Source organism: Acomys russatus, chromosome 22 (genome assembly GCF_903995435.1).
Source record: "Acomys russatus chromosome 22, mAcoRus1.1, whole genome shotgun sequence".
In the NCBI taxonomy this organism is placed as follows: Eukaryota; Metazoa; Chordata; class Mammalia; order Rodentia; family Muridae; genus Acomys; species Acomys russatus.
This window is the reverse complement of record NC_067158.1, coordinates 24,249,371-24,263,704: the sequence shown is the minus strand read 5'-3', so window position 1 is coordinate 24,263,704 and position 14,334 is coordinate 24,249,371. Positions and strand designations below refer to the sequence as shown.

At 42.7% G+C, this 14,334-nt stretch overlaps 1 protein-coding gene across 1 annotated transcript in view; it reads left to right on the top strand.

The window, feature by feature from the left end:
• Eif4enif1 (eukaryotic translation initiation factor 4E nuclear import factor 1) overlaps positions 1-14,334 on the top strand; it is a 41,651-nt gene that overhangs the window by 20,765 nt on the left and 6,552 nt on the right. Inside the window, exons 8-14 of the mRNA XM_051165286.1 lie at positions 1,544-1,679; positions 1,879-2,058; positions 3,323-3,555; positions 9,070-9,141; positions 9,499-9,682; positions 10,918-10,997; positions 11,885-12,024. Coding sequence (XP_051021243.1) covers positions 1,544-1,679; positions 1,879-2,058; positions 3,323-3,555; positions 9,070-9,141; positions 9,499-9,682; positions 10,918-10,997; positions 11,885-12,024 — 1,025 coding nt within the window. The remainder of the gene's footprint in view (positions 1-1,543; positions 1,680-1,878; positions 2,059-3,322; positions 3,556-9,069; positions 9,142-9,498; positions 9,683-10,917; positions 10,998-11,884; positions 12,025-14,334) is intronic.

Genomic DNA, 14,334 nt, shown 5'->3' with positions numbered 1-14,334 from the left:
TGGCCTGGAACTCAGAGATTTCACCTACCTTTGCTTCACAAATGCCAAGATTAAAGGCATGTACCCACTCCCCAAATATATATGTATACATATTCATATATATGTGTGTATATATATATTCATCTTTTTAAGTCTTTTAAAAACCTCTATAAGGACAGCTGAAATATCACAGTTCCTAGCTCCTCCATCAGCTGATAGCTATAGAGGACATAGCAAAGGATGTCTGATTTACAGGTTAAAACTGTATCCAGTTCCTATGCAGGAAGGAAGTTCTGCTGTCACAGTCATACTTGCTCCTGTTTTTAAAATGACCAAACTTGACCCTGTAATCCCAATACCAAGAGGCAGAGGCAGGCATATCTCTGAGTTCAAAGCTAGTCTGATCTACAAAGGGAGCCCAAGACTACAAGAGAAACTCTTGTCTCGAAAAAACAAAAAAAAAAAAAAAAAAAAAAAAAAAAAAAAGACCAAATTTGTCAGGCCAGTGGCCCACATCTTTAATCCCAGCACGTGGGAGGCGGCAGAGGCAGTCAGAGCTCTTGTGAGTTCGAGGCCAGCCTGATTTACAAAGTGAGTTCCAGGATAGCCAAGGCTACAGATAGAACCCCTGTCTTGAAAACCAAAAGGGGGGAGCATGGGGGGAGGTACCTTTAAAATGTGTTGGTTTTAGTGTGGGTGACTACAGTCCTGCACTATACAGTATGGATGTGGGCGTCGGTGGGTGGACAGCTTTTTGGAGTTGGTTCTCCTTCTACCTTCCATGGGTTCAGGGGATCAGGCTCGTGTTACAAGTGCTGTTTTACCTGCTGAGCCGTATTACTGGCCCTAAAGTTTGATATTTTTAAACATATGAAACAGTAACTATACCTTTTGGGTGGTTTTGGTGTTTATATGTATATATATCCTTCCTGTTTACACTAAATTGGTTGTATTTTGTGTGCATTTATTTGTTCCACTAAGAGGTACCATTTATTGTGCTTTTATATCCACTTACTGCACTTTGGCTGGAGTTGTTATCCTCTGTATATTTTTCCTTTTGATGCTTTTTTTCTTCTGAGACAGGTTCTCAGTGTTCAACCCAGTTGCCCTTAACCTCCCAAGTGCTGGGATTACATGTGTGGCACCATGTTTGGCTGGAATAATGATCATTTTTTAGCTCTGATTCTATCTTTTGGCTTCTCAAGGCTTGAATTGCATGATATTCCTTTCAATCCTGAGGCTACCAGGTTGCAACCAAGGGTTTCCTTCAGTCGTTCCATCTTAAGCAGTGTCTGACAATCAACATGGTGTCAGAGTGCTTCACTCTGGTGCTGCATTGTGGTTTTGAAAATGAATCTCCTGAAGATAGCTTTTCTAATGGGGCAAATGGAAGAGAACTGCCACATCTAAGTAACGCTGAGGTTTTGCTATATGTGCCTGGGAGGTCTGTGCTTTTTTATGTCCAAGTGTGAGTTGCTCAGAAATGATCAGGAAGAGGAAAAAGACTTGAACCCTAAGCTCTGGGCACCTATAGACTGTCATCCTAGCCCCTCTGTCTTGTCAGATGATAGAAGACGTTCTGGGAGAAGGGTCAGTCTCTGCCAGCCGCTTCAGTAGGTGGTTCTCTAACCCAAGCCGGTCAGGAAGCAGATCCAGCAGCCTCGGATCCACACCCCATGAAGAACTTGAGAGACTCGCAGGTAACATCATTGAAGCCTTGTATGTCACTTGGGCCTCCCTTGCCATGTTTCATTTTGTCTTCATCAGTTAGTAGTCTGCTAGGGTTAAAGAGGTTTTGGATACTGAAAAGCCTTCAGTTTTTGTTCTTTTCATGCTTTGAAAGGCAAGTTTTTACTGCTCATTAGGACCAATTGTGAATTTGTTTATTTACAAAATCAGGTCTGGAGCAAGCCGTCCTCTCTCCTGGACAGAACTCGGGGAATTATTTTGCTCCTATACCATCGGAAGACCATGCTGAAAATAAAGTGGACATTTTAGAAATGCTACAGAAAGCCAAAGTCGACTTAAAACCTCTTCTCTCTAGCCTTTCTGCAAATAAAGAGAAACTTAAGGAGAGCTGTAAGTGTTGAGAATCTGCTTTAGCTACTTGAAGTTTACGTGTTCTCAAAGAACAGCTCTAGTGTGCTGTTTCCCGTCAGGTCAGGTGCATGACAGGATGTGGTTAATGTTTTTCAAATAGATACAGGCATGGTGCCACAGAGCCTTGAGTCCTTTAAGCTCTGGCTAGCCTAAGACTTGCTGGATAGGCGAGATTGACCCTCTGGCCCCTGCCTAACAGAGCGCTGGTGTTAAAGGTGCGCACCACACCTGACTCCAGTTTCTCTTTAGGTCCCAGCTGCAACAGCCCATTGAAGGGTTCTGTCCTCCCAAGCAGAGCTCGCCTGTTTCTCACTTAGGCAGCAAGTCCTTGCCCTCAGTTAGTGCTACGAGAGCTCGGTGCAGTCCTGTTGCCGTTGAGCTGTCTGGGCTCTTGTGTCTGGTAGTAAAGTCTGGACAGATCCATTACAAGGTATCTTTCTGAATGATAGGCAGGCTCTTTTCAAATTTTTGAGACAATGTCTTTCTATGTAGTTCTTATACTGGAATTCACCATGTAGGTGTCTTACCAAGTTTTGAAAACTCATACCCCACAGTTCTTCCATCCCAGATCCTAGCATCTAAATATTTTTGGTGTAGTTTATTTTATTTATTTCTTTTTTATTATTTATGTGATGTCTGTCTGTTTGTGTATGTGTTTGGGGTAAGAGAAGTACAAAGTCTCTGAAACTGGAGTTCCAGGCAGTTGTAAACTGTCTGGTGTGGGTGTTGGAATTAAGCCCCTATGTGGTGTAACTGGGAATTGAACTCAGGACCTTTGGAAGAGCAGCTAGTGCTTTTAACTTCTGAGCCATCTCTCCAGCCCAGGTGCTGGAAATTAAACTTCGGTCCTCTGTAAGAACAATATGTGCTCTTAACCACTGAGCCATTTCTGCAAGCATGTGCCATGCTACTCCTCCCCCCCCCCCCCCCCCCCTCCTTTTTTTTTTTTGAGAGGGTCTCATTAGTCCTGGCTGTCCTGAAACTCACTTAAATCTGTCTGTCTCTGCCTCCTGAGTGCTGGGATTAAAGGTGTGCAACACCATGTCCAGCTATCTCTTTCTATGTACATAATTGCAGCCTTACTCCTACTAAGAAACTTACTTTAAGTGTTCAGTATCTCTATTTTAGTGTCAGCCTTTTGACAGCCTTATTTGAGTTATAAAATGATTGTCATGACAGCCAATGAGAATTCCTACCAAATACCCCTTTGCTTAGTGTAACAAGAACTTTCTCAACTTCTCAGCACATTCAGGGGTTGTACTTTCAGTGGAAGAGGTAGAAGCAGGGCTCAAGGGCTTGAAAGTGGACCAGCAAATGAAGAATTCAACTCCCTTCATGGCAGAACATTTAGAGGAGACCCTGAGTGCTGTAACTAGCAATCGACAACTCAAGAAAGATGGAGATATGACTGCATTCAACAAACTAGTGAGCACCATGAAGGCAAGCGGGACGCTGCCTACTCAGCCCAGAGTCAGTGTAAGTACTCAGTACAGCCTCACCCAGCCTCTTTTTCCTGTTTCTGTATCTCCTCCCACTGCAGTAATAAATGGGTTTTATGAAGGTGTTCTGAGTGATTGGAAATTTCTGTACAAGTTGTTTGGTCCTTGGTGTATGTTTGTTCCTTAACTGTGCTATTTGATACTAGAGAAAGCATATCTGTAGATAGTGTGTATATTTGGGACACTAGGATGATTGAATAATTCAGTCTAGTGCAATTCCTGCATAACTTTATAAAAGGTCTTTCCTAAGAAAAGAAAACAATTGAGTTGTGGCAAACACATACCTCATATGTGGGGTTACCATCGCAAAAAGTAGAAAAAAATAAATGTATCCCTTGAGCTGAACTGAACATAGTGATGCATGCTTGTAACCCTATTATATGAGAGGATCAGGAGTGCAGGACCAGCCATGGCCACCTGGTGTTTGTTTGTTTGTGTCCCCCCCCCTTTTTTTTTTCCAAGATAGGGTTTCTCTGTGTAGCCTTGGCTGTCCTAGACTCACTTTGTAGACCAGGCTGGCCTCGAACTCACAGAGATCCACCTGCCTCTGCCTCCCAAAGGCTGGGGTTAAAGGCGTGTACCACCATTGCCTAGCCATACCATAAAAAAAGATTTTATAGTAAAATTTTTGCATTTTGTCTGTGGGTTACATACATGCTTAGTGTACACAGAGGCCAAAAGAGGGCATCAGACACCCCACTCCTACCCCCAGAACTGGAGTTTCAGATGATTGTGAGTCACCATGTAGGTGATAGGAACTGAATACAGGTCCTCTGAAAGGGCAGCCAGTGTGCTTAACCACTGAACCACCTCTCCCACCTCTTATAGTAAAATTTTTCTTAAGATTGATTGATTTGATTTGTATGAGTGCTCTATCTGCATGTACACCTGCAGACCAGAAGAGGGCCTCAGATCATAGTATAAATGGTTGTGAGCCATCATGGTGTTACTAGGAATTGAACTCAGGACTCTAGGAGAGCAGACAGTGTTTTTAACTGCTAAGTCATCTCCTCAGCCCTAAACTCTTTATTTTCATACTTAGATTACCTGTTTTCTTTCCTTTGGGGGGGGGGGGGTCAGTTGATACAGGGTTTCTGTGTGTAGCCCTGGCTGTCCTGGACTTACAGAGCTCCACCTGCCTCCGAGTGCTGGGATTACAGGCATGCACCACCACATTCAGCTCTTTTTTCTAGATTAGACAGCCACACAGGTTTATTAAAATACCAATGATGGCTGGGTAAGTGGTGGCGCATGCCTTTAATCCCAGCACATGGGAGGCAGAGGCAGGTGGAGCTCCAAGAGTTCGAGGCCAGCCTGGTCTACATAGGAGTCCAGAACAGTCAGAGCAACACAGAGAAACCCTGTCTCGAAAAACCAAAAAAAAAAAAAGAACATTCACAAAATACCAATGATGGCACTGAATATGATGGTGCAGGCTGTGGTAGTCCCATCACTTCTTGGTTTGGTTTTTTTGTTTTTGTTTTTGTTTTGTCGAGGGGTTCTGTGTGTAACAGTCCTGGCTGTCCTGGACTTACTTTGTAGACCAGGCCGGCCTCAAACTGATAGAGATCCACCTGCCTCTGCCTCCCGAGTGCTGGGATTAAAGGCGTGCACCACCACTGCCCAGCTGTTTGTTTTTTAATTTATAAGCATAAAGCTAGTTTATACAGGCTTATATTTTTGGTTCTGAGCCTACCTTTAATGGCTAAGCCATCTATCCAGCCCTTTTGTAGATTTATTTTAACATGTACTGGTCTGTATCATAACAGTGTTTAGAGAATGAGTTTCAGCCAAGTTTTCCTATCACACTATCCCTTAGTGATACAAAGTGATGGGGAAGAAGGTAGATCTGGAGAATGAAGCCTCGACTCAGTTGCTGTATAGTATCAATTGTTAAATTGAATTTTGCCTCTTTTCCTCCTCAACTTTTCTTGGCTGAAAACTACAACTAGCTGAAGTGTCAACAACAATAAATGTTTGATTCACCTTGCCTTTTTTCTTTTGGTTTTATTTTGCAACAGGGTTTTCTCTCTGGCGCGTGCATGCGCTCTCTCTCTCTCTCTTTCTCTCTCTCTCTTTATTTCTCTCTCGCTCGCTCTCTTTTTTTTAAATGAATTTTAAGAATATTTTGCATGCTTTTTATTGTTGTTGTTTTGGGTGTTTGGGGTTATTTATTTTTCGAGACAGGGTTTCTCTCTGTAGCCCTGGCTGTCCTGGACTCACTTTGTAGACCAGGCTGTCCTGGACTCACTGAGATCCATCTGCCTCTGCCTCCAGAGTGCTGGGATTACAGGAGTGAAGCACCACACCACACCTGGCTGCATGTGTTTATTTTTGTGGGCATGTGTGTGGAACAACTTGTCTAGAAATCAGAGGACAGCTTGAGAGTCAGTTTCTTTTTGCACACGAAGAGTGGTAGAATTGAATTTGGGTTGTCGGACTTGATAACAGGTATTTTTCCTGCTGATCCATCTCTCCCACCCTGATTGTGTTTTACCAAGTGAAGGGAGTGATTTTTCAGCTTTTCTTATCTGACCAACAGTTAAGGTCAAAGAGGTCCCTTTCTTCCTGCCCTCTTGAAGGATATCTCACATTATACCATACAACTCAAAGGGGAGTGATCCTATAAACTACTTCAGAGTTATTTTCACACAAAGAAATATTAGATATCCGAATTATCAGATGACGGGCACATGTTTCTAAGAATTACGGAACACATCCTAGCATTTGGGGGATTAAGGCAGAAGGATTATAAATTGAAGGCCAATATGAGCTATCTAGTAAATACATGCTAGCATGAGCTACACAGCAAGACCTGGCTCATAAAACCAAGAGCTGCATTCAGCTCTCCTACCCTCCTTTCCTGTTACCTTGGGGGTTTGGCACTGACTAGTTTTTTCATTCAAATCTTGTCATAGGTTTGTTTCTTTTCAGTGTGGGTTTCCAAAGAACTGGAGACAAAGGAGGTGGGAACAGTTGGGAGGAGGAAGCAAGAAGAGATTGGCAAGTTTGATACTGCCAGGGCTACATAGACTCTGTCTTGAAAGAGAAAGAAGGGGGGGGGGAAGAAGAGAAGAGAAAGAAAATTACAACTCAGTATTTGCTATCTCAACCTTGATTTTATTGTACAGTATTGACCCTGAGTTGTGAATGCACTTGGTTTGATGTTAAGAGTTTCAATGATTTTATGTATAGCTAGTTTCAGGTGTGAGGGAATGAGCCTAGGACACCTGATAATAAGATGGGTGACATTAAAAAAAAATGGCTAGATAATATTTACACAAACTCAGAATTTATCCATGTTGCTTGATTGACATATGAGATCCTGGCCTGCTGCTAAAGTCAGTGTCTTCAGTCATTACTACTGGATACTAGTTCTCATTTGACACTGTCCATCTAAGTAATGTTGTTCATCCCAAACTATTACATGGAATTGCAGGCTGTCCTGCAAATATGCTAAGCCCAGTAAGCCATATATTTATTAAAATCATCTGCATTTATCCCCAATTCCAAAACCAACAATAAAAGGCTTGAAACTAGCTATAGGCTTGGACAGATCTGTCTAGTGGAATGGGAATTGCATCAGAAAGTACTGCTGGCTGAGCTCAGTGATCGTACAGTATTGAGCACACTGTAGGAAAGCAGGTTAAATGTACAAAGTAAGACCACTGCCAGATTCAGAGCAGAGAGGAGTTGAATTTTTTCCTGCATATAAGACACATTTTAAAGGAGCTTAACTTGAAATAGTAACATTTAAGTTTCTGGGTTTTGGGGGGTTTGTTTTGAGATAAGTCTCTCTATGACACCCTGATTATCCTGGAATTCACCATGTATTCCAGGCTAGCCTTAAACTCAAATCCACCTGCCTCTGTTTCCCAAGTGCTGGGATTTAAGGGCATGTGCTACCATGCCCAGCTGAAATTTTGAAACAGTAACAATTCTAGCCAAATGTGGTGTTCCTTGTTTTTGTTTTAGTTTGTGATGCATAGGATCAATCCAGGACCTTGTACATTCTTGGCAAGTGCTGTGTCTCTTGCCTGCCTTCTAGCCATGTTCTGTGCAGCCCAAGCTTGCCTCAAACCTCCTGATCCTTCTGCCTCAACCACCAGAGTGCTAGAAAAAGTAGCATGCACTGCAGTCATGCCTAGTCTGTCATGTTTGTTTGTTTTTGTTGTTGTTGTTACTAATGGTTTGTTCTATTTTTATTTTATTTATTTATTTGGTTTTCTCAAAACAGGGTTTCTCTGTGTAGCCTTGGCTGTCTTAGACTCAACTTGTAGATCAGGCTGGCCTCAAACTCAGAGATTTGTCTGCCTCTGCCTCCCAAGTGCTGGAATTATAGGTGTGCACCTGACTTTGTTTTATTTTTAAAGATGTATTTATTTTTGTTTTAAATGTATGAGTGTTTTATCTCTATGTATATGTGTGCATTATGTGCATATGCCATGGAGGCCAGAAGATCCCTTGGAACTGGAGTAATAAATGATTAAGCTATCATACAGGTGCTGAGTGCATAGCCCAGATTGGGTCACTGGAGGAGCAGCCAGTGCTCTTAACAACTGAGCCATCTCTCCAGCCTCCTTGTCTTTATTTGTTTTTGTTGGTGGTGGTGGTTTTTTTTTAGGGGGGGAGTGTTTTTTGTGGAGGTTTTTGTTATTGTTTTTCAAGACAGGGTTTCTGTGTGTAGCCTTGGCTGTCCTGGACTCGCTTTGTAGACCAGGCTGGCCTCGAATTCACAGCTATCTACCTGCCTCTGCCTCCCGAGTGCTGGGATTAAAGGCATGCGCCACCATGCCTGCCTTCAGCCTCCTTGTCTTTAATACTTTGTTGTTTGGTTTTGTTTCTTGCTTGTTTGCTTTTTGAGATGGGGTTTCTATATGTAGTCTTGTCTGTCCTGGAGCTCACTCTGTAAACCAGGCCAGCCTGGAACTGACAGCGATCTGCCTGCCTCTGCCTCCATAAGTACTAGGATTAAAGGTGTGCTACTACTGCCAGACTGTGTTTTGGTTTTGGTTTTTCGAGACAGGGTTTCTCTGTGTAGCCTTGGCTGTCCTGGCTTCACTTTGTAGACCAGGCTAGCCTCGGATTTACATCAATTTGCCTGTCTCTGCCTCCCAAGTGCTCGGATTAAAAGTGTGCACTACAAAAAATAAAAATAAAAAAGTGTGCACTACTATGCTATTTTTAATACTTTCTTTGTTCAATAAATCTTGTTAGCGATAATGATTACTAAGTGCTCCTTGAAAGTGAAAATCTTATAAATTGTGTAAAATGCTCCTCAGTCCCACCATTTATCTTTTTAAAGACAGAGTTTCTCTGTCCATCTTGGGGAAGCATGTGCCACTGTGCCCATCTTGGGAAAGCACGTGCCACTGTGCCCATCTTGGGAAGGATCTTTTGGGACCCATGGGATGAGGGAGGAGTGAGTTGGTTATATTTTTGTGGACTCCAATGTATAAATTGTGTTGAAGTTGAAACCTATCTTTTTTAGCGAAACCTTGAAAGTCACTTGTTGGCCCCTGCTGAGATTCCAGGCCAGCCTGTCCCTAAGAACATCCTACAGGTATGTTAGGGCTTACACTGATCCTCAGAGTAATTATATACTGCTGTTCTGCTATTAAGGTGGTTGTGCTGTGCTGCTAATACCAGTGGGTGGATTATGATGGCTTTGAATGTTTCTGGATTGCTGGTTTGTAGTTTCTGTGGAACTCGAGTACCTAATCTGTATTTGTAGGAGTAATTTAAAGCATCTGTTGGTGGCTAAACATTTGGGGAAATGTCTTGCGTGTACAGATGCCAGATCCTCAGTACTTCATGCGAGTCATTGGCTAGCTTCCAAAAGTGAATTCATATTTCAAAACTTTTTGACTAGAAGGAAAAAGTAGGTTTGTTCACAGTGATCTGGCATTTCTGCTTGTAGGAACTTCTGGGTCAACCGGTTCAGAGACCTACTTCTTCCAATCTTCTCAGTGGCCTTATGGGGAGCTTGGAGCCCACTGCATCTTTATTGAGCCAAAGAGCGCCCTCTCCTCCTATGTCACAGGTGTTTCAAACTCGAGCAGCCTCAGCCGACTATCTTCATCCAAGGATACCATCACCAATTGGTAACTAGTGCTTTAGCAGTGGTGGGATTAACCCTAGAGCCTCATGCCTACCAGTTAAGCACTCCACCATTGACAAAGGTTCCCAACTCAGGAACTCTTCCACTTCTGTCCTCGTAGTCACACTTGTTCCCTAGACTGGGCAGTCTTCAGGGGTATGCTTAAAGAATTTTAAAGGAAATGTATAAATGTGTTATACTGATTTCTGTACAGTGCATACAGTCAGGATGGAAGACAGTTTATTATCCAGCTATTCTTTTAAGTCATGTTCATAGTGAACTTCTTCGTATAGCTCTTTAGTTTTCTCGTTTAGAAAATTCAGCTCAAAGTAGTTAATTTGGATTCTTGGCTGGGGGTGTTGCTTTTTTGACACAGGGTTTCTCTGTATAACAGCTCTGCCTGTCCTGGAACATTAATACGGATTCTAAACTCAATAAGGAACTTTAGGAAAGCCAGGAATAATGATTGTACACTCCTGTAATCAGCATTTGAGATGAGTCAGGAGGATCTTAAGGGGTTTTTGTTTTTGTTTTTTGAGACAGGGTTTCTCTGTGTAGCCTTGGCTGTCCTGGACTTACTTTTTAGACCAGGCTGGCCTTGAACTCGGAGTGATCCATCTGCCTCCTGAGTGCTGGGATTAAAGGCATGGGCCACTGCACCTGGCTGGATCTTCAGTTTTAAAGCCACCCTGGGCTATATAACGAGTTTGAGGCTACACGGGAGAGCCAGTCACAGAGTAGTGACTTTGTAGCAAGCAGTTGAAGTTGGGGAACAGTGACCTATGGAAGAAGCAACTCCACTGTCTTCGTGTTTCTACCACTGACCCACTGGAGGCGGCTGGCTCTCTGCCTCAGTCATTTCCATTCTATTTGTCAGCAGTTGTATATAGAGTTGTGTGGAAAAAGTCTGACGCACAGAGCTCAGGACTCTGCTTTAGTACCAGCTGGCTGGTCAAGCATGGCCAGTTGGCTACTAGAAGTGTTCTTAGCTAGAGAACTCTCAGCTCTGAAAAGGACAAAGGAGACAGCTTATTGGGAAGGTTACACCAGCAGGTGAACCCATAAAGAGCTCTGCTTAAGGTCCACATACACATTGTGGGAGGAGAGGGAAGGAAGGGGCATCTCATCAGGCCAAAGCAGCAGCACTTCCTGTTGATAAAAGCCATCATGCCAGTGGGTTGCTTATGCTGTCCTGTGCTCTAATGCTTGATGTTCATTGATTCTGAAATTTTCTGGCAGGTTTCCCATCAGGACCCCAGCAGCTTCTTGGAGATCCATTCCAAGGCATGCGCAAGCCCATGAGCCCTGTTACAGCCCAGGTCAGAGTTCTTTCTCAGACCCAGTATCTGTTGTTTCACTCTTGCTGTTGCTTGTGGGGTAGGGAATTGAATTGTATCAATGAGATATATGGTTTGTTCTATAGTGACTGTAGCTCAGTTTCATACAGAAGAGAAAACTGCTGAGTGATGAGAACTATTTAAAATTTTAAAAAATTTTTCTTTAAAGATTATTTTCTGCTTGCATGCACACCTGCACACTAGAAGAGGGCACCAGATCTCAGGACCTTTGGAGGAATAGAAAGTGCTCTTAATCTCTGAGCCATCTCTGCAGCCCTAAAAATTTTTTTTTAGATGTACTCATTTTATGTGTATAAGTGTTTTGTTTCTATATATGTTTATGTACCGTGTGTGCTCATCGCCCAAGCAGTTTTTAAAGAGGAATCAGATCCCGTGGAACTGGAGTTGTGGGTGGTTGTGAACTGCCATGTGGGTCTGGGAATTGAGCCCAGATATTCTGCAATAGCAGTAAATGCTCTTAACCACTGAGCCATCTCTCATTTCACTATTTAAAAATTTAAAATATCATTAAGTGGCTAGCAGCGTAAGTTAGAAGTTAGTTATTTGCAGTATTCAGTTTTCTTAGCTACCTTTTAAACCATAAGGCATACCTTTGTGGAAATGCACTGAACTTGTTCATTTTTTTTTTTAAAGATTTATTTATATGTTTTATGCATACAGTGCTCTGCCTGCATGTACACCTGTATGACAGAAGAGAGCACCAGATCTCATTATAGATGGCTGTGAGCCACCATGTGGTTGCTGGGAATTGAACTCAGAACCTCTGGAAGAGCAGACAGTGCTTCTCTCCAGCCCCATGAACTTGTTTATCCTTTACTGACTGTCTCCCTGATGTTTCATCTGAGCAGATGAGCCAGCTAGAACTGCAGCAGGCTGCCTTGGAAGGGCTAGCCCTATCACATGACCTTGCAATACAGACAGCACCCTTCTACCAGCCTGGTTTTAGCAAACCACAAGTGGATAGAACCAGAGATGGACTCAGAAGCAGGTAAATACTAATCCTTCTTACATAGGTTTGGGTGCTTTTGTAAATACAGTCTTCCTGAAATTGGTAACCCTTATCATATATCATAAAAATAACTGTTGCATATGCTGATCCTCTTGTAAGATACTGCAGATGCTATCGACAGAAGAAATACAATTGAATTCTCCAGGATCTTGCCATGTGCCCTTTGCCAGTACATTTTGTCTCCCTCAGACCACTGTCAGCCGGGGGTGGTAGTGCACACCTTCAGTCCCAGTACTCTGAAGGCAGAGGCAGGCGGATCCCTGTGGGTATGACGCCAGCCTGGTCTACAGAGTGAGTCCAGGACAGCCAAGGCTACCCAGAGAAGCCCTGTCTCAAAAGAAACAAAACCAAAACAAGTGACCACTGTCTAACCTTTAAAAATAATCACTGCCTTAATTTTTTTTTTTTTTTTTTAAATTGTGTATAGTTTTTCTGCTTTGGTTTGGATTTTTTGGTCTTTCGAGGCAGGGTTTATCTATGTACCTCTTGTCCTGGAACTCACTCTGTACAGTGGGCTGGCCTCAAACTCAGAGATTGGCCTATCAGTCTCCCAAGTGCTGAGACTAAAGGCATGTGTCACCACTGCCTGCCTGTTTTGTATTCTTATTTTTAAAATGACTTTTGGGTTTCAGTTAGCTAAATAGTCAGACGTTAGAGAGAAACTACCTCAGAATTGGCCCTTATACTCTATTACAAGTAAATTTTTTTTTTTTTAATTTACAATGTTTCTACCAACTTTTTATTTTTACAGTACTGGGTATTGAACCTTGGACATGCTTGATAAGCACTCTGTTACACACACTCACTAGCCCTTATTTGTTTTGTTTTGCTTGCTTGCTTGTTTTGAGACAAGATTTTTCTGTGTGGCCCTGGCTATCCTGGAACTCACTCTGCAGACCAGGCTGTACTTGAACTCTGAGATCTGCCTGCCTCTGCCTCCCAGAATGCTGAGATTAAAGGCATGCGCCACCACACCCAACTTTGTTTCTATTTTGTTCTGTTGTTTTTTTGAGACAGGGTCCCATTGTATAGCCTTAACTAAACAATCCTCCTATGTCTGTTTCTGGATTGTGAGTGTGTGCCATTATGTTGGGCTCAGCCCTTGGTCTTTCAAATCAGGGCCCCAATGTCACCAGCCTTGAACTGTGTGGCCTTGAGATTCTATTTTATTCTGTTTTATTTTTATTTAATTTATGTCTATAAATGCTCTATCTGCATGTACACCTGCACACCAGAAGAGGGCACATCCTTATAGATGGCTGTGAGCCACCATGTGCTGAGAATTTAACTGAGGACCTTTGGAAGATCAGCCAGTGCTCTTAACTACTGAGCTATCTCTCCAGTTCCTGCGTTTCAGTCTCTTAGCTTTCCCTCCTGTATGCTGGGGTTATGGATGTGCTCATCACTCTGCTTACTCATCCCTTGGAGATGATGAAGAGCAAAACTTGATGTAGCTTCCTGTTCTTATAGATTGCACGTTTTTCAAACTTACAGATTATCTTGTAATGCAGGATTGTTACAAGTTTGTCAATAAGGCTAATGGATGAGGGCTTTTTTTCTTTTTAAGATGTTGTGTGAGTGCACCTCCCAGCATGGGTGTGCATATGTCTGTATGAGTTTCTATGTACCATGATGTTAGCAGGATCCTAAAGAGGCCAGAAAGGGGAAGTTGAGTTAAAGTAGTCATGAGCAACTATGTGGGTAGTGGGAGCTGAACCCCCTTGAAAAGCACTGAGCCTTCCTTGAGACTAGAGGCTTTTATCTGTTCTGTTCACTGTTGTGTCTTCAGCACTGACAGTGTTGCCTAACGCAGATGCTGTATTTACAAAAAGGAGTAAATGATAAATTATGTGAAATCTCCAGGTTTGAGGATCTTTCTTATGAACACTTAGAATACATTGCTGTGCTCAGACTTTGTCTCGGGGTAGCATGGAGTTTATGAATACTGATTGGAAAGTTTACAGATTTTGGAGCCCATAATTACCTATAATTCAGAGGATTTCAGTTACTGACTATAGGTGCAGTGAGGCACTCAGTAGCCAGTGAGCACACATAAGCTTTTTTTTCTCAACCTGTTTCTATGTCATCCCTGTTTCCCTCAAGGAAAAGTGAGAATAAATAGAATGGATAGGGATAGGAATCCCAGTACTTGACTGGGTATGGTGGCATACACCTTTAATCCCAGCATTTAAGAGGCAGAGTCAGGTGGGTTTCTGTGAGTTAGAGGCCAGCCTGGTCTACAGAGTGAGTTCAGGGACAGCCAGTATTACACAGAAAATACCTGTTTCA